Source organism: Hippocampus guttulatus, chromosome 13 (genome assembly GCF_054856545.1).
Source record: "Hippocampus guttulatus isolate MCC_2025c chromosome 13, RoL_Hgut_1.0, whole genome shotgun sequence".
NCBI classification, from domain to species: Eukaryota; Metazoa; Chordata; class Actinopteri; order Syngnathiformes; family Syngnathidae; genus Hippocampus; species Hippocampus guttulatus.
The window spans coordinates 11,611,237-11,630,492 of NC_141273.1; the positions used below are offsets into that span (position 1 = coordinate 11,611,237).

The 19,256-nt window shown below is 40.9% G+C and overlaps 4 protein-coding genes across 8 annotated transcripts in view; all 4 read right to left on the bottom strand.

The window, feature by feature from the left end:
- The window catches only part of LOC147196354 (signal-induced proliferation-associated 1-like protein 1), a 41,622-nt gene extending 39,806 nt beyond the window's left edge, over window positions 1–1,816 (bottom strand). For both annotated transcript variants that reach the window (XM_086127418.1, XM_086127415.1), the window contains exon 1: window positions 1,492–1,816. The gene's annotated coding sequence lies outside the window, so the exon portion shown is untranslated. The remainder of the gene's footprint in view (window positions 1–1,491) is intronic.
- Window positions 1,817–4,183: 2,367 nt separating this feature from the next.
- Window positions 4,184–5,047, bottom strand: gpx2 (glutathione peroxidase 2). The gene is made up of 2 exons (XM_086127754.1): window positions 4,801–5,047; window positions 4,184–4,537 (listed from the first exon to the last, which is right to left on the bottom strand). Exons 1-2 carry the CDS (start codon window positions 5,020–5,022, stop codon window positions 4,184–4,186), a joined length of 576 nt encoding a protein of 191 aa, XP_085983880.1. The 5' UTR covers window positions 5,023–5,047.
- Window positions 5,048–5,422: 375 nt separating this feature from the next.
- On the bottom strand, window positions 5,423–11,000 carry LOC147196356 (ras-related protein Rab-15-like). The gene is made up of 7 exons (XM_086127753.1): window positions 10,787–11,000; window positions 8,518–8,578; window positions 8,378–8,438; window positions 7,690–7,767; window positions 7,517–7,606; window positions 6,524–6,589; window positions 5,423–6,439 (listed from the first exon to the last, which is right to left on the bottom strand). The coding sequence occupies exons 1-7, from the start codon at window positions 10,908–10,910 to the stop codon at window positions 6,275–6,277; spliced, it is 645 nt and encodes a 214-aa protein (XP_085983879.1). The 5' UTR covers window positions 10,911–11,000; the 3' UTR covers window positions 5,423–6,274.
- A 1,335-nt stretch (window positions 11,001–12,335) lies between these two features.
- Window positions 12,336–19,037, bottom strand: LOC147196357 (protein max-like). Of its 4 annotated transcripts, none has more exons than XM_086127675.1 (4): window positions 18,846–19,037; window positions 16,520–16,627; window positions 14,273–14,411; window positions 12,336–13,529 (listed from the first exon to the last, which is right to left on the bottom strand). In XM_086127675.1, exons 1-4 carry the CDS (start codon window positions 19,035–19,037, stop codon window positions 13,345–13,347), a joined length of 624 nt encoding a protein of 207 aa, XP_085983801.1. In that variant the 3' UTR covers window positions 12,336–13,344. The 4 variants fall into 4 exon arrangements, with proteins under 4 accessions (XP_085983801.1, XP_085983800.1, XP_085983803.1 ...); XM_086127674.1 differs by having other exon boundaries at window positions 16,508–16,627; XM_086127677.1 differs by having other exon boundaries at window positions 14,273–14,396; window positions 18,846–19,024.
- Between the last annotated feature and the right edge of the window lie 219 nt (window positions 19,038–19,256).

The following is a 19,256-nucleotide window of genomic DNA, read 5'->3' on the forward strand; positions in this document are numbered from 1 at the left end:
GATGGCAGTGTAATAAATCAAGCCACTGTGGCTCAAGCTAAGCCTTCAAAAGAATGCCAAAAATGCTTGATCCTTGTCTAGAGCTGAACTTAAAGTTGCCCCTCTTCCTTGCTCCACTGGCACAGACACTGCGATTCAAGTAGACGAGGGGAAATTGTTTTTTTGGGGTTTTTTTGTTTTTGTTTTTAAAGAGGGCTGGGTTACATAAGATTTTTTTTAAGTGCTTTCAAGCACTGGGGGACCGAGAGGTTGGCACAGTGGCGTAGTTCCAACTACCTGAACAAAAGCTATGTTTGCTATGTGGTGCTGCATTGCCACATCTTTGCAGCTCTGTCAGACGTGAGCACTGCTGTGGCCTGACTTATTCATCAAGAAGGGCCTTCTCACTCATAACAGGGGACCATTAAAAAAGGAGCAAAATGCATTTTTAGAGAATAACTGAAAACATGTCAACCATCTTACACAGCATTCACAAGCGCAATCAAGCAGGCATGTTTAGAAAATAACTCATACGGCACAAGACGCCTTCGTGAGCAAGTGTCAAAACAGCTCACCGTAATATTTTTTTGTGGCCCCCTAAAACAAATAAAGTGTCTCTGGCCATGTTTCTTGATATGCTCTTTTCATTTGAGCTGAAAATTGCAATATTTTTCACTTTAAAGTATTGCATTGTATTTTATCCCAAACCGGTGATTGGTTGCAATGTAATAATTTGCGAATCAATCAAACGAATAGCGGTAGTTGACTGTACAGTAAATGAACAAGGCCTTTAAATAGATGGATTGGTCCATCTTCAGATGGGACCAGCGATCGATTTTAATTTTTTTGAACTTGCTAATCGGTTCTAAAAACCTGACATTTAAATCCTTATTAAGCATTTTCCAACCAAATTCCCTCCTAACATAAGATGAACCATACACTAGCTGTATGTTAACTGTTTGGTTGTCCCAGCTTTCTATTATGTAGAATTTCAGATTCTTTTTGTTGAAATATCCTTCATTTTAACTGTGCAGCTTTTACGACCCTTGAGTTTGAAGTAAACAGTGACACATAGTATGCCCACATATATGTTGAACATAAAAATATGATGAGGTGACTCCACATTTGTCTGATTTTCACAATCATAACTAGGATGTGTCACTTTGATACCCGAGCTTTGCTGTCTGGAAAATACAGATGTTATGGAAATGGCATGGAAACTTACACACACGAGTCAAGCTACAACCATGTAACGTTCATCGAACCACCTGTGAATGGGCTCCGCGAGCATCGCTGGGGACAATGCGGATTTTTGACAGCAACGGTGGCCATCGAGTGATGTTGCTTCCCTACCGAACATCTTTAGAGTTAAAATTTCAGGGAATCGCGGGTAGGTTTTCCACACTGACTCATCACTGCACCTTATTCGCGTCGTTCCCCGCGGTGGCGGCGCCAGACGTGTACGTGAGTGCGACCACCAAAATGCACCAATTTCCCCCACCCCCAACTCACCTTCTCTCCTTTCCGGGCGGGGGGCTTTTCTCTCTCCTTCTTCTTGTGCCTGTAAAACCAATACGAAGCTTTTCCTTTTGTTCAATTTGGCTCCCACAAGTCCTTGACATGAAGCAGCAACACGCGACCTCTTTCGTCCACTTCCTCTCGCTGTATTTTTTTAACCCTCAAACGTGGCAGGTCGGCTAGGGTTTTTTTTTTAAATCTCGGCCGAGGAGCAACTTAGAAGTTTGATAGAAAAAAAAGTTGAGGCTTTGCCTCGCTGCTCTATGCAGCTGCTGGAGGGATGAGCTCATTCTCCGTGCCTCTCTCCTGCCTATCGCCTGCTATCCGCCCAAGTCTCGCGAGAGGCGGCGCAAAGTGAAACGTTCCCGTGGCAACAGGGGCTCACCTGGAGTGCTCGCGTTTGTGCGTACGCGAGCGCGCGAGCGTGTGTGTTGTTGGAGAAAGGAAAGAAACAAACTTAACCGAAAATTCCTATTTGATTGTCTGCGGTCCTCTTTATAATCTACAGTATATGCAGTGCTTCATTTTAGGTGAGACCTTATTCGTTTTAGTGTTAGTTTTTTGGTACAACACGTAGAGTGTTTAGTGCAAGAATTAAAAAAAGGTCACCGAGAATTGTGAAATAAAGTAAACGACAATTCTCAAACAACTGTCAACTGACAACTAACTTTCCTAGCAATACCGAAATAAATACATTTAAAATGAACCCCATGTATGATAACAAACAAAGAACGTTTTCACAAAAAATAATAATAATTCATTTTGGTTAGTTTTATAAACATAAAATAGCTTTCCTTTTAGCGTCTTTGTTCAAATTTTATTTCACCAACATGTTTTTTTCACTTTTTGTTGAGTTATTTTGTTTGATTTTGTGAACTGTAATAACCTTGCAAGAGACAAATTTTATTTTGGAAATAAACGGCACAACAACAATAAAATGTCAGAAAAAGTCAATACGGGTTAAAAGTGGAAGTTCGCAATTTTCCAAATCCCACCTTCGTTTTTAATTGTAAGAAACGTCCATGCCTGAGGAAAAACAACCAATCAGAGACAGAAGACATGGCCAGCGAGGTGCCAATAACAAAAATAAATAAATAAAAACAGACATGCCAGTGCCATTCTTTTGTATACTGTTCCAGGTCAAATTTCACCCATTACAACTAAAATTTAATTTAGATTTACCACTCCAGTATATGTCACAGTTTGTCAGCCATGTCCACCTCTGCCGGTCAGCCAAACCTACTTATTCAAAGCTTTATGGATGACTCAGTCAGTGTCAGATTGACTGACACTCATCCATGCAAAATGCTACAACCCGCCTTCCACCTAGTTCTGGCATATTACGTTTACCTGTTCCTGTTTCTCTCCAGCCTTATGCATCCGACCACGAGTTCTGACTCAGAATGTTTTGTTTGCCTGTCCCTGTGGCTGCCAGGGATTCTGCTACAAAGACAACCACGTGTGATTTTCCCATGCTGCTCTCTGAATTGTGGATTATGACAATAAATGGGCCGAAGGCGATGTTCCACAGTGGTAAGCATGCTCGACTATATAATACACTGCAGGTTTATTTAAGAGGTCATTGTGTTTGCTTAATTATTCACGTTTTACCCAACTTTATTGCTAATGGGGATATACATAACACAGAGACTCAAACCCAGAACCTCAAGACTGTGAGGCCAACCTGCCAACCACTAGGTTAGATCATTATTTCAGTAAATTTTCCATATGTCTTTTTTTTGGATGGCTGTCAGTGTACCTAATTTTTAAGACCAGTTCGTACTGTGTCAGCATGCATCACAAAATAAAAGAATGTTAAATCGTTGTGAAACAGACGTTATAGGGGTTATTCCTATCGGCAATTATTTTGTAAGGTATATGTGCGGAGAATATTAATTTTTTTAAAGTCAAGAATAGAGCACCATCTGCTGGGCAGAAGAAGGGAAACACTAGATAAATTATCGACGTGTCCAAACACAGGATGCCTACTCTTTACGACAGAACAGATTTACGGCATTTCAAGATTACGAACGGCTCGTCAATAATGTTCCCACCATAAATCGTAATCTTAGTCCTTTTTGGAGAAAATTATTTAATCTTAAATGATTACAGCCGTAGTGTTACCAGTAACTGCACAATAATTTAGAATGTAATAAGGTAACATAGCAAGAAAGAAGCTTCGTCACAAAAAAAGAAAAAAAAGTAATAGGGCAGAATGTGACATTTTTACTTTAATAAAGCCAAACTCTTAGAAGAAAATAGCTGTTTTGTGAGCATTTTGTATTCTGAGATAGTAAGTTATATTTTAAAAGTCATACAAAAACTTTTATTTTATTGAAATATTATAGTGATTAAGACAAAGAAATAAAGAGGAATCTTACTTGACCAAAATTGTAATATTCCAAGTTCAATTTTTCATTTGATTATTTGTCTTATAGCCTCATGTTTTTCATCCAAATATTTCACTTTACGATTATTCTGACTTTCTCCGTTGTGTATGTGAGTGATGGACAACGGGACATTCTGACCTCCGTCCAAAGTCGACGACACCAGGTCGAATTGAAAATAACGTGATATTGACCATTTCATTTAAGTGCTTACAAAGCTTCAGATGATATCTCTTTTGAGTTTCATAATATCACCTTCATGAAATAAGACTTAAACGGGGTGTTAAAAGTCTGCATTGTTAAGATTTGGTTAATTTTAGCAATCGTTGAATGTCAGGCTCTATGTCAATCGTGGGGAACTTCCTGCTGTATCGTTTAAACGGCTCTCCCTCAGGTGCTATGAGGAATTTCTCAAAGTTCCAAGAAACATCGGTCCTGCTGATGGGACTCCAAACCAGGAATTTGGGGTCTTGCATGAGGGAGTTGGGGTCGTCGTCGGGATAGGGGAGTTTCTCTTTGAGATAGGCGAAGACAGGATGTGCGTTAGCTCCATTGACATCGCACTTCTCAAAGATGGGGAAATTGGGCTGGAATCCACCACCTGGACGTACATGTTGCAGGGAATTTAGGATCTCACCATTGCTGCAATTCTCCTGGAAGAAGAGAATTATTTATTTGGGTTACTGTCAGATGTGGCAAATCATTTGGCTCTTGCTATCTTCATTTTATTCTTTCGTAAGCGAAAAGCTTGCCCTATTGGGTTTAGTGGCAGTCAGTGAAAAAGCACAAAAACAAAGGCGAGGAAGAACAAAATGGAGTTATAAATACAATTTGTCCAAAAATTAATTTGCCTTTCCCAGCACCGAGATGTTTACTCTTATCTCTTTCAGTTGAAATACATTGCTTCTCAACTAACCTGATACCCAAACTGGTTACAGGGGAAGGCCAGGACCACCAGTCGATGAGGGTACTTGCCCTGGAGCTCCTTGAGCTGACTGAAGTCCTGGCCGGTGGTGCCTCAGAGCGACGCCACATTTTCTATCAGCACCACCCGCCCACGGTATACATTGAAGTCCACCAAGTCACCATCCAGTGTGGTGGCCTTCAGGTCGTAGAAGGTCTTGGCGATGAATGTCATCCTTAGCAGAACAGGAGAGCCTTTGCGCTGAAGGGATGTCGGAGCATCTGATAAGACAGGCCAGTGGTTACCTGACTCACTGGAGGCGCTGCGATCAGATGACAGAGCGGGAAAACTGATCCACACCAGAAATTCAATACACTTATCAAGTGGGTGCATAAAACTGTGAAAGACTTTTAAAACATAATTTTAAGGTCGTTTTTTTTTTCTTGTTTAAGTGATGCAGGACTACAGTAGTATGGAAAGTTCATTTTCAAAAGAGTATAAAAGACTAAGAGGCAACCACATCAGCCATGAAACAATTAACATCTCCAAGAGTCTTTTGCCACACGTGATGGAAAATGAACTCCCAGTGAAACCCAAACTCACTCTCTATCTCAATTCAGTGATGAAAGGTGGATTACTTGATAAACATTTATTTCATTCTTGAATGTTTTCAAGGCACTTTTTAAAAACAAACATTAAGTTAAAATGGCATCTGTAGAAAAAGCACATGAGACTTTCAATAGTCAGTTAAGTGCAATGCCGGCCACTGTCACGTTAAATAAGAAGTACAGTGAACCTCTGCATATTTGTGATTTGGCATTCAGAAATCCAACTAGTTTCAGATATTTTTTTAAACTCATCCTCTATTATCCGCTGTGAAAGGCTGTTTTTGTGCTCAAGCCAAAGCCATGTTTAATACAAAAATATCGCTACTGTTCCAATATTGTGGTATGCTGGTGACAAGGAACTATGTTGAACTGAAGGGGAACAGCTTCATTTAGTATGGCCACAGCCTTGTCTGACAGAAAAAAAAAAAAAAGATTTGCACACTTCTTATGGCATCAGTACGCAATGCCAAACCTTGTCGGGCAGGGCATCAACTACTCACATATTTTCACTATTTGTGGCAGGGCTCGGTCCTTGTCTCTGCGATTAGCAGTGGTTCACTGTACCACATTCAGAAAGAGAATAAACAAAGAGCAGTATCACATTGACTGCATCTGTAAACGAGTGAAGCCTCAAGTTTTGAGGTTTAAATAATTCATCGCTTTCCTCCCACTTTACACCCCAGCAATGCATTATAAATTAACAATCTATAAATAAGATAAGAAAGCAACAGGTTTAGAAGTGGGGAAAGTAGATGTCGTATGTTACTGCTTTCTGTTGGCAGATCGTGCTAAAATGCACTCGCCGATACAGTCACCAACAAAACAAGCAGGTTGACAAGAAGAAAAAAAAATCAATTAGGCAGTAAGAAAATGCTGTTTTAAAAGATTCTGGCACAGCCACAGACTCTTTGAATGCTGCCGACTTTATCTTGGCCACTCTCGTCCAGGCCGGCCTTGTTTAAATAATCATCCAGAGATCCCAGCAGGTTGTCCACGTCTCTCTTGTGAGCCTGCAGCACCAGTTCTGTCACTCGACTGAATGACTGAAAGACAAATAATATGAATACCTAGAGGATATGTACGTGTGCACACCTCTACTTTACTTTTGATGTTGATGATGTACTTACCTTGTCGATGTTGTGGCTTGTGGACGCACTGGTCTCAAAGAAGTCCATTCCGTACCTTTCTGCCAGCTGCAACATTGAGTTTGATATTTTAAGTCACACTCGCATAGAAAGCATTTGTTTCACGTGATTAAAACATCAAATGTAATACATTTTCATTGTACAGTAGTCTACTGCGAACACCAAATCTTAGAACTGAATGTGACTGTTAACATGTTCACTCTAAATTTGGGACCATGGAACCCACTTTGATTCTGAACAAAAGATGAAGGTATTCTGGCAAATATTTAGTCAATTAAATATAGACAGCAGCACATATTTCACCACTTTTATGGGGCGCGGAAGGCATTTTGGGGGGAGCTGAGCTTCCCTTGCAGTCTAAGAGCAATAGTCACTGTGTACGCAAATCAATAATGACTCAAATTGAGAAGCAAGTTGGCCATTTAAAAACTAACGCCAAATCAGAATTCCCGGATTCGTGTCAGAACAGGTCATAGATTTGTCAGTATTGTCACAGGGGAATGTTCAGGTGGCAACACTCACATCTCACTATGTGCCAGGCATTGCATCGTTGCAGAATGAATCAGGCCAAAGCTGCGAGCTAGCAAAAAATTCTTAAATGAAAAACAAAAGGATTACCGTTGGCTGAAACCACGCCACAACAACGCTAACCGGGTTTAGTTTACAGGACCATTTCTCCCTTCCATCTCCCCTGCCCTCCAATGTCTTCTCTCTTGTTACCTTTAGCAACAGTTGTTTCACGTCTTGTAAAATCATTTTTTCTTCATACAGTATACTACTTCTTCTTCCCAAATGTTGATACTGTATTATACATCGTAGTTGGCGACCATTTTAATGGAAATGGTCACAATGAACTACCGTTATAACGTACGGATTCATCCCTTGAGGTACGTTGTAACAAGGTTCGACTGTACTAAATTAAAATAATGAAGTATTTTCAAAAAAAGTGTCAATAAGGAAAAAGTTGAGTCCAACCTTGCTTCCTTCTTCTCTGGTTACTCGCCTCCTGGGCTCTTCATCCGATTTGTTTCCTACCAAAATCCTCTGCACCTTTTCCGGTGCGTACTGTGCGATGACACCACAGAGGAAGAAGAGAGGTGTCATTTGCGCTCCATTTACAACATATGATTCATATTGGCTTGGCTTACCTCGTCAACGTCGGTGGCCCACTTGACGATGTGCTGAAAGGAGGACTCGCTTGTGATGTCATAAACAAAGACGATACCCTGGGAGTAAAAGCAAGTATGTCTGAATTTTGTCATCAAAATATTCACATATGAGTCACGAAGACATGAAGAAAAATGTCAAAAACTAATTTCTGAATGTTAAGTGAAAAAAATAAAATACCGTATCGCCACAAAAAAGGATCTTGCTGGGCTTACATCCCGAAACTTCATTTTGTCTCGTCAGGCTCATGGCTAGGTACAGTTAAAACCACTGCCTTTATGCAATAGTCGCTTCGAAATCAAGAGAAATGGAACAAACTATTTGACAATGCTAACAAATGTTTGTAGAAATCGGTTATGTGTGTGGAGTGCCACAGAACTTCTGGGGAGGTGCAGCAGCTTGAGAAAAAATGTGAATAACGTTAATTTCAGAGATGTATATATACAAAATCTCTCCATATTTTTTTGTTCTTAGAGGAAACCGTGTCTTAAAATGTTTTACACCAAGTACCACCATCATGCACAACATTAATATAAAGTAGCATCGTGGACCAATTGTTCATTAAATATGAGGCAAAGGTTTCGTTTCTAAAAAACAGGTAGGTGAGTCAGTCAAGTTTGCCTGTGGAAGAATCAATATTAATAATTCACATCAGTTTGGCAAAGTCACCTGTGCACGCCTGTAGTACTGTTTCGTAATAGTCTGATAGCGTTCCTGACCGGCGGTGTCCCTGAAAACAACCAGAGAGGATCACACAGGCGGGCAAACAAAATGAATAAGTCAATTCTGAAAGAAATAAAACTACTCACCATATTTGCACCCGCACCTTGATTCCATCTATCTCTAGAGTTTTCATTTTAAAGTCCACACCTAAAAAAAGAAAATTTAATATAAATCAGTCAATACTGTACAGATGACCGAAGTTAGCAAAACTCATTCTGGCTAACCGGGGAAGAGATCCTGGTTTCAATTGCACATGCACGACTGAGTTTGCAAGCATTTTATGGGTGCTCTGAGACACTTTTATAAGAGCCTTTGTTTAAATCATTGAGACTTTACAAGGAGACAGCAACTGTATTTTCTGCTGGGTGATGGCACCACGGAGAGGAAGAAAAGCAAGAGGAAATGTAACAAAAATAGCATCAAAAATCAAAAACATCAGACAACACCTCAACTCTCACCGGTCACTCTTTTTAGTGCTCTGCCCCCCCCCCCCCCCTCACTATATCGTGGCTCTGCCCCCCTGTATCGTTGAATTTTAGTGTCATTTAAAACAAATCACTTTTAATATAGTTTAATATTTGTTGGTAATAATGTGTAAAAACACTTGCTTTCCCACCACCCCTTGCACTAATAAAATCCTGATGTGATTAGTTGCCAACCAGCTTCCAAAGTACAAAGTTTCTTTATAGAAGCCATGGGAACGACAGACATGTGTAATTCCCTTTTTGGATTACAGTATGTCAACAGAGCGAGAACAAGTTCGTCATTTCATCTGCCTCTTGCACGCAGCATATTTGCCTGATGTTGGAATCGCTGTCATATTTGATTAATCGTCATTGCTTACCACTAGGGTGAACTGAATAATTGCACTTAACAACTTGAAAAGGAGGGTTCTGCCTATCATTGTCCATCCATCCATTTTCTAATCTATTTGTGCTCACAAGGATTGCGGGTGTGCTGGAGCCTATCCCAGCTGTCTTCGGGCAGTAGGTGGGGGACACCCTGAACTGGTTGCCAGCCAATCGCAGGCCGATCGTTGTGTCTTTGAATGGAAGCTGAAACATGGACACCGGGCAGCTTTGGAGCACATTTTTAGACCCAGTTGAGTCAAATGTAAACACGATGTCTCCTCCCGCAGCAGCAAATAGAAAAGAAAGCTGTCATGTGTCAGCAGGTTCCGCTTATATACATATACTGTACATAAAGCTCTCACGGCGTCTGTCTGTCTGTCTACACTTCTGATGAACGTGTCACAACATTTATGATAATTTTATTTGTATATATGATTTGCAGTACAGCATTGGAGTGTCGAAAAAAATGCGACGTCTACTCCCCACGGAAGCAAGCTGTTGTCTGTGCAAGCGGAAGTTCCGCTTACACACAAACACAACACACGCGCGCCTCTCGCAAACAACTGCCTTAACCTCATTAACGTGGAAAAAAGGCAAGTTTCCCTGGATTATTTTTTTGGGGGGGGGGGGGTGAAAAAAATACATGAAAAAATAAGTGGAAAATAGACTAAAGAAAAACATATTAAGAATTATGGTATTTTGGAAGGAGACTTCTTCCCTTCTCACTTAAAGTGAAAGCACAATAAGCACTTGTTTGTTCAGTGTATAATTTCTCCATAGTGAAGTACAGTATATTTTCACTTACTTTTATGTTGTACTGTATTTACAACCAAACTCCACACAAAAAATGTAAATACTGTATTAATTTTCTGTCAACCACGAAGTCACTAATCCATCTCTTGTACCAAAGAGCCCGTTATTCACATACATACCGCACGACTCGGTCTCTCTCACACAGCTTATCTATTAAGCACTTTAAAAAGGTATGCCACAGAAGGCGTTACAAATTAATTCAGCAAAAGGCTTAGCTTTAGAAAAGCGACAAGGTTTCTCATGCATACTGTTACTGCAATGACAAAAATTATGACTATTCAAACATCTCGCCAAACACACCTTCTCACATATTCTTCCCCTCTCCAACACATAATAGGATTAAATGTAAACCTGGAGAGGAAAAAATGTCACTATGCTGCTAATTGAGAGTTAATTCTTAATCTATCCATAAGGAAATTGGAAAATAGCTCTCTCCTGCGTGCGCGCGCATACACCCGAGGGCAGTCACGACCAAACATGCCGGGCCAACAAGTAGAGCTACTTTTCCCCACTCCGCAAAAAGTAAACATAGCTTCACGCGAAAAAATACTTTAAACCCGTAGTGGCAGTTCACATTCAGAGTTCACAAATGAGTGTCTAAAATTCGTGTTGGCTCGGCAAGTGGTTCACATCCGCGAGTTACAAGGACAGACGTCAAACGTCTCGAATGGCTTATTGTATTATTTCTTACCGATGGTGGAGATATGTCCTGTATCGAACTCTCTGTCCGTGAAGCGGCGCAGCATACACGTCTTGCCGACCCCTGAATCTCCGAGTAGGAGAATCCGGAACAAAATATCGTACTGCTTCGCCATGACTGACTGTTTAAAATAACTTTTAATTGACAGGGAATGACTTCTCCATGTTTAGCATTCACCTGACATCTTCGCTAATTACCCGGCTGATACGCGTCAGATTCAGGTCAGCTCGGAAATTCCTGTTTTTCAGCAAGAACCGGGAACTGCGATGTTGTCCACATATCTGAGCTCGTGAAATGAGTGATACTTTTTTGGCTAGTGATAAATGATTGCACGAACACGCTCGTTCATACTTTAATTCAGTTACCATTTTTGTGGTGAAGACCGAACAAGTTACTGTATTTCTCGTCCGAATACTGAGACACCAGCTCCTTGCTTTTCGAAGAGCTCAGGGTCTGTGAACGTGACAAAGCAAACAAGTTTCATCGCTCAAAAGGGACTGCTTTGTACAAGTTTACGTTCTACTTTAGTCAGTATTAGTAAAGAAATATGTGTTAATGCACCTTAAAAGTCATCAGCTTGAAAAAGTGACTGTATTCCTGTTAACAAATGTTTTTAACTTTAGACAAAACTCTAGATTACTTCAATTTCACAGACTAATTAATCAAATATAAGTGCATTGTAGTGCAGTGACTCCCAATTTTTATTGAGCCAAGGGGCATATTTTAATAGACTTCATGGCACAGCACCACACAAAAATATGACATAAGGTATTACAGTATATAGCGCTACTAAAATAGTGATCTCAAGTCTCAAACCAATTTACTCATAAATGTATTCGTGTAGAAGTTTGCCTTGATGAACACAAAGCTCTATTTTTTGTGTATGACCGGCAAGAGGAAGCCACACAGGTTAATTGGGTATTTTGCCCTCTAGTGGAAGAGCATGTAATTGTTCTTCCTTTTACTATTGTAAGTCAAATGGATGCCACAGGCACACATAAATCAAGTTACGTGAGGAAATCACATTTGGTCAACAGCAAATTTTAAACAGGTGTCCCTGAGCATATTTTTGACACTATTTTGACTTTTTTTCTAGCACATCAGGTTTATTTTCATTTTTATTTAAGTTTGACCTATAAAAGCTTGTGCCATAGTTTTGATTATGCATTGCAAAAAAAAAAAAAAATCCACCTGCTGCTAATTCTAAACTTGTATTACTTGATTACACATTATTGTCATATGACAAAAACCTGATGTGCTACAGAAAAAATAATTAGGGCAGATTCGAATCAGTGTGAAAACATCGAAAAACAACCCATTGACCTTCATCTGTTTAAAAATGTGGAATTTGTGTATCAATTAAGTCAAACTGAATCATTTGCTGTGGCATACCCGATTCTCTATCCGCACATCGTAGTTATGGGAATCACGGCCATTGTGTGTGGGCTATACTGTAAAATTGGATTCCTTTCAAAAATATTTCCAAGCATTTAAGCTATAAATTGTAAGCCACACGAACACAAACACATGAAGTCAGAAATACATCCGATAAGGATAAAAGTTTTATTCAAGGTATGTCTTAACTTGCAAGACACCCGTTGGCAGTATGTACAACATACCTGTAATTTCCATGGAATGGAACAAAAAATATTGATTACATACACTCGTTTACCTCTGAGTAAAGGGGGAAAAAATTGAAAAAGAAACGTTCCCAGCACAAGCAAAAGTATTCTCGGAAAATTTTTCTTTGCAGAAGTGACACCATTAAGATTGGGTAATATACTACACACTGAACCAAGAGATCATTCCGAAAAATAAAGTTGGACTGTACTGTTTAACATTCAGTATCGATTTGGTGCTTAGTTTTTGTCTGACATGAATAAAAAAAATAAGAGGACAGAAAATAGCTGAACCGGTGGTGGGGGTGAAGCCATTAAAACAGAATGTTTGTCCTTTTCAAGCCCAAAACAAATGACATCAATTGCGAAAGTTCAATATAAATAAGGTGGGTTTCATTTGATTCCACAAAACACTTTCAAAACACAACATTTCAGGCATCTACACTGAGTAAGTTCATTTTGCATAACATAACATTCATTTGGAGGGGGAAAAAAAAGAGATTTAAAAAGGTAAACTATTCTCAATTGACATTGTTTTGGGAAAGCAACTCCCCCCAATAATTGCATGTTGTATGACCCAACGCCTCATACTTTATCTCCACATTCCTTAAAATTAAGGTCAGTGTGAGGATTGAAAAGCGTCGAGTCCTCCAAAATTGCAGAGCTGCCTCACTTTTGGGGTGGGGGGGGGGGGGGGTGAGGGTCACGCTGGGACACGAGGAGAGGAGAAGTGACAGGATGCTCAGGAAAGTCGAAGCATTTTATACACAATATATAGCATCTCTCTCACACGGTCTCCACCTCGCCTCCTGACTGGCTGAAGGAAGAAGGCAGGGCTGAGTGCACACAGCTAAGAGGAGTTTCAGGCTGGTGGGCAACAGAAAACAATCAACTACAAGGGGAGGGGTGGAGAGGAGTCAGTCGGGGAGTCTAGCTGGGCTCCACACGCAGCCTCTTCCTGGTCGGAGGCTCCTCGGGCTCCGATTCTGAGCTGGAGTCGGACCCGCCGTCAAAGGCCGACACCGCGCTACCCTTGCGGTTCGTGTACAGGCTGCTGTCAGAGGAATAGTTGCTTTGCAGCTGATTGTTGCCCTTGGCCTTCTCCAGAGCACGCACTGCAATCAAAAAAGCTCAGTAAATGAGGTGCGGCACCACCAAGGCTGCACGAGGCATGACCCGGCCCTGCAGTGGAACCTCCAAAGTAAAGGGAAATCCATTTGGGATTGCGGCTCAACCTCGGATGTGGACCAATGTTCTCCCCGAACAAATCATGGAAAAAGCATACCCGTGTCAAACTGCATCATAAAACATTTACATGCGCAGGCTATGTTTTAGGTAACATTTGAATACTTTTAAAATAAGTTCCACGTTTTAAGATACAACTAAAAATGAAACGAGGAGACAGATTGTTGTGATATAGAAAAATAAAGATAAATCCTTCCCCCCCCCCCACTGCTAATGCAACCTACATGCTCTACATCTCAATTGGGGAAAAACTACACATCTTTTATATGGGGGAAGGAAAACTTACTTGACAAAATGCGGTTGAACAAGTGTAAACAGTCTTCTAACTGGGGATGTGGCTATGTACAGAATAAAGCAATCACATTCAAATTCGTGATAAATTGCAGCCAGGCAAAGGCGTCAAAATTGGTTAATTAACGAACGACTCTTTTGACAATGGATTAGTGGTTTCGAGCAATTGTTCATTCACTTCAAGGCAGGTGCCTGTAACCACTGCCAAAAGCAGACTAACAGTGACTTGGTCCACCCCACCCTGAAAAAATACTATTAGGACTCAGACCTCAGGAGGTTCCACGGTGTTCTGCTCGTGGCTCGGTTCTCAGAGTGTACATACCCTGTTGTTCGAGCAGTGCATTCTGCTTCTTTAAATCATCGATGTCTTGCTGGTGAGTGTGATTTTTTCGTCTCATGTACTGAATGTACTCAGTGGCTTTGTCAAGAATCTGGGCTCGGGAAGCCTGTTTAACAGAGCTCTGTCAGCAGACAATTTCAGAGAGACATGAAGCAATGATGCAGTGGAAACAGTCAATACAATCACAGTGTGCACTCATCTGAAAATGTATCAGATACAATTACATAAAACAACATGTCATCAAGCTTAATTCATTTGTCAATGTCTACAAAGCCAACATTGGTCTCTGCTAGGGCTGGGCAAAATGGGAAGAAAAAAAAAAAATCAGATTTTTCATATTGTCCATGCCAGATATCGTGATGCGATACAATAACAATTTTACAATGGGTTCAGTGAAAACCGCCTTCTTGGTCTTCAAAGAAAAAGCAAAATATCAATTCCGTGGAAAGTGCAGTTTTCAAATTAGAATTTTACAGACAATCATGAACATTAACATAGTCAGCAATATAATTTAAAAAAAAAACGCACATAAGTAATGCAAAGTTTTTGTTGTATTTGTTTGCAATGACGAGTGCCTGTGTTCACCGTGTGTGTAGTTTCGTACCAATTTGTCCATGCATGTGTGGCTTGACGCATTTTGTAGCGTTAGTGCTCAGGCCCACCACACAGGGCACAATGTTTCCAAAACCGATTTGAAAGGGACCAAAGCAAAAAAATAAAATAAAAACCTCACCCATGCACTTTGAGCAATTTAAGGTGTGGACTCCCTGCAATGTGAACTGTGCCAGCAGTAATCACTTTTTTGCAATTCAATGTCTGTCAAGGAACACACAGGTTGCTACAAAAAGACGACGTGGGCGAGGAAGATGAGGAAAGTGCATCTATATTGAAAGGCGCGCCTCGCTCTCAGTCAAATGAATGGAACAGTCAGGCACGAAACGCTCGTACATTTTAACCACAAGCTTTGCTATTATATCCACTGGTGCATATGAAATTATAAATATGGTTTAGTATTGTTGTTAAAAACAATATATGTACTGTATGTACTGTATTTCAGAGGCTTGACGGAGCACGGCTATGTGTCCCTTGCTTATGACACGGAAATGAATATCCAATATTAAAAAAGTAAATATTCCTATCGACAGATTTATATGACAACAATATCACCCAGCCCTAGTCTCTGTAATAATTTAATACAAGGGGGTCCTTGGTTTATGGTGGAGTACCATTCCTACGGCAGCAATGTACCGGTAACCCAAATTTGTATGAAAGTCAGAACACAGCATGCAAACACAGTAGTAAAGTCATATTTACTATGGACAACCTGCCAACATTGCCTCTGAATCACCAAAATAAAGTTCATATGTTCGAGGAGGCTTTTCCAGACATGTGTTCTTGCTTTCTAGCAGAAGCCTAAAGTTTTGCAAACAGTGACTGCTATTTGGACGTGTTCACAGTTCCCTCCATCTTGACTAAGGCCCAAATTCCAGCCTAGGAAAAACAGCATGCACCAAAACTAAATTAGCATGCCACATGGGGAAATGTGCTCTGGTCAGATGAAACCCAGGCTGAACTTTTTGGCCATAGTTCTAAAAGGTAACACAACACCGCTCACCAACAGAACATCATCCATACAATGAAGCGTGGCGGTGGCAAGCATCATGCTCATTGGGCTATTTTTCAGAAGCTGGAACTGTGGCTTGAGTCAAGGTGGAGGGAGTTATGAACAGTTCCAAAGAGGGGTCAGTATTAGTACTAAACCTTTAGGCTTCTGCTGGAGAGCTAAACAAACAAATAAATACATCATGCGGGGTGTAAAAGTTACGTGGGGTGAATACGCTCCAGACGCACTGGACATCAGTTAAGGTTGTTCTGCCCGGTGACAATGACACTTCCGAGGCTTAAGATGATCAATTTCACCAAGAACCCTGAATACATTTACAAATGAGGAAGTGAATCATAAACTTTTGGCAGAGTTATGACATAGGGGGTTAATGCCACAAGTTAAGCTATAACCTTAAAGAGATGCTCAATGGAGAGTACAGTGTGTGACTTCCACTCATCTGTGCAGATTCTGACGATATACTGTAAGTGTCCTATTTGCGGGGAATAAAAGACTGGTCTATTGACTTAGCCGTGGGTCGGCGCCTCATGCTTTTCCTGTTCTTAGAGGCTTGTGTGTGCATGTGTCATGCTGGATCTTGAGTGGAGACATACATTTCCTCTCACCTTCTCTCCTTGCAGTGCAGGCACAGAGTCTCGTAAACCGTGAAAGCTGTCTTTGATGTGGTCCCTGCGTTTGCGCTCCAGCGCGTTGTGATGTGCTCGCTTATCTGCCTGCAATGACAAAGAGAACAACGTTAACTCATCTGGCCCATTCAACGTCCGACGCATTCCTCACATAGGGCAAAAACCAGCTGTGCGAGTTTCATGAAAAAATTGCAATGTTTGCTGGTGTTGGCAGGGAATGCTGACTGTGCACATGTGAAAACATGCAACTACAATTACAGAATCCTAGGACTGCACAATATGTAGAAAAAATGTTGGCGTTGCGGTCATGGCACATATGTGCATCTCATAAACATGCATTAAATTCATATTGTACGCTTTTATCTGACTTTGACCAAATCAGATGTAATGTGCATCGCCATTGAGTAGGATAATATGTCGGGGAGTTGACAAAAAACTGGATAAGAGTCCAACAAGACTGCTTATTTTTCCATGTGAAAAATACTTTTCATTGGATAACGATGTCACTTTGGGTATATGTGAAAATATCGTAGTAATAGCGACCTTGCAATATTCAACCCCCATATCATGCAGTTCTACAGCCTACCGATGTTCTACTGCTGATTACTACAGGATGGGAAAAGCTCAAGGCAAACTTTCTGGTTCAAAAGCGTTGACACATATCATATCTCAATATTTGAGATGCAGTACGATCCAAGGATGCCGCGATTTCTAAATGTCACAATTTATTTCGGCTCATCAAATCAGAAGTGAATTTCCAATTCAAAGACATTTTTTGTTACACCCGTAGCCGACAACGGGGAGTCTGGAATCCTCGAGCACGACGCGCGGACTGATGCCAGAGGCTTCAGTAGAAGAGTCCGACCGACTACACCAAAACCAAGTCACGTTAATTACATTCTTCGATGTGAGGGCCATCGTCCACTGTGTATGACAATTCGCAATTCAAAGAGCATCTAACAAATCATGGCCCGGAAGAACATCATCTTGCTGCAGCTACCTCCCTATTCATTTCCCAAGCTCATGGGGATTAGCAAGGGTACCCATTTCGAAGACAAGGAGATGGCCTTAGAATGACAGAGCTGAAGAGGATCATCAAACAATGCTGGCAAAATGCTTTCGAGTCCAAGGGATTTTTAAAAGGACTTCAAAGAGGAACAGGGGGTTTGAATTGAAAAAATATCTTAACTCGTGCATGCGTTTTGTGACATTTTTGTCTGATGGCACACCATGGGATTTGAACACTGTAAAATATGCAACTTTGGCTCAATAATGGTTGGGAAAACACTGCTGTGATAGGTGTGTACATCACATCAAGGGATGAAAGCTTGACAGGCCTGCAAGCAGTGTGTGGCTTTATGAGCAGCAGCTTAAACAAGTCGGGGGGGAGGGGTATCCATGAAATCCACCGAGATACAACAAGAACGGGGACATTGAATAATTTCACGTGCGCATAACTATGACGCCATTAAAAAATTATGAGGTGCGATTAGAAATCGATGTATTTCGAGAGACTTGTAAGAAATAGTCTTGTTGCATTTTACACGGAAATGAAAGTGCAAGCAAATTCAGTCAAAAGATCACGACAACGCTTTCTGGAGTCAAATTAACGTCGCAGGCTACTAACCGACTATCTATTAACTGACCATGAGGAGCAAGGGAGAGCAATATACGCCAATAATTCGACGGAGGTACGCCATGGCTGTTTTTAAAACCCCGTAGCGCTATGTTAGCAATGTGGGTCACTGCATATTGGTCGGAATATTATTGTTATTCCGATTTCTATTCAACAAAACTGGGCTCGTTTTTTTTTGTTTTAAAAGCCTGTTGGGTCGGTATGAATAACTCGAATGACGTAATATAGAGAACCAAGTAAAGTTAACCATCTCAAATGTCCTGACCTTGCTTCAGGGGAGATTAGTTGAGCATAAAATATTCTCCTGAGTGCCGGTCAAAAACAAATATAACTAGAGCTTTATTTTCGAATGTAATTAACAAGGAAATGAGGATCTTTCCAAACAATTGGTTGGTACTGTTCTACAAAAGGAACGAGCACAATCCTAACATTTATTTTAAGCACGGAGTAGACGCCACCGCTGCGCCTTGGGGATTGTTCGCTGTTTGAATAACACACCACAAATGTTATCACTCCAAATACGCTTCCTTACCCCCAAACAATTTTCGGGATTCGGTATCTTAGCCTACTAGCTAACCTGGCTAGGTCGGATAGCTCGGAGCAGGATACCGCGACAAAGTTACTGTCTAAGCTAGCTGCCTTTTAAGAGGGGGAAACTGAGGCACATACATCGCTGTCGACTTCGATGTCATCGTTTTCGCTCATTCTTCGGTAAAGGGGATATGCGAAAAGAAAACAAGCAGCTGTCAAAACAAAAGCGGCAGCGAGCGGAGGAAAAATAAAAAAAATCTTGCGTGAGGCTCTGCTTACAGCAGAGACATGACGACGAACGGTTACTTCACACGTGATTCGCCTACACATGGAGCAGAAAACACAAAGCGCACGCGCGGGTAAAACGCCAGAGTTCTGGGCATTGTAGTTTACTTGCACACACATTCTCGATATGCAAGTGTGCCATGTCACGTTTTATAAACTTCATTACCCATAACTCCTTTGGGTTGGACGTGCCCACTGATGCGTGCCGTTATTTTCCCATGACATTTCCTCAGGACATTTATTTATGATTAAATGCATCCTAAA

Excerpts from the sequence above, each read along its gene's own strand:
- LOC147196356 (XM_086127753.1), bottom strand. The coding sequence starts at position 10,910 with ATGGCGAAGCAGTACGATATTTTGTTCCGGATTCTCCTACTCGGAGAT. Across the intron at positions 8,579-10,786 it reads AGGACATATCTCCACCATCG|GTGTGGACTTTAAAATGAAA; the intron begins GTAAGAAATAAT and ends TTCTTTTTTTAG. Across the intron at positions 6,590-7,516 it reads CCAGAGAAGAAGGAAGCAAG|CTGGCAGAAAGGTACGGAAT; the intron begins GTTGGACTCAAC and ends TCAATGTTGCAG.
- LOC147196357 (XM_086127674.1), bottom strand. The coding sequence starts at position 19,037 with ATGTGTAGGCGAATCACGTGTGAAGTAACCGTTCGTCGTCATGTCTCT. Across the intron at positions 14,412-16,507 it reads GAGAGAAGGTGAGAGGAAAT|AGCTCTGTTAAACAGGCTTC; the intron begins GTATGTCTCCAC and ends GTCTGCTGACAG. Across the intron at positions 13,530-14,272 it reads TGCACTGCTCGAACAACAGG|TGCGTGCTCTGGAGAAGGCC; the intron begins GTATGTACACTC and ends TTTTGATTGCAG.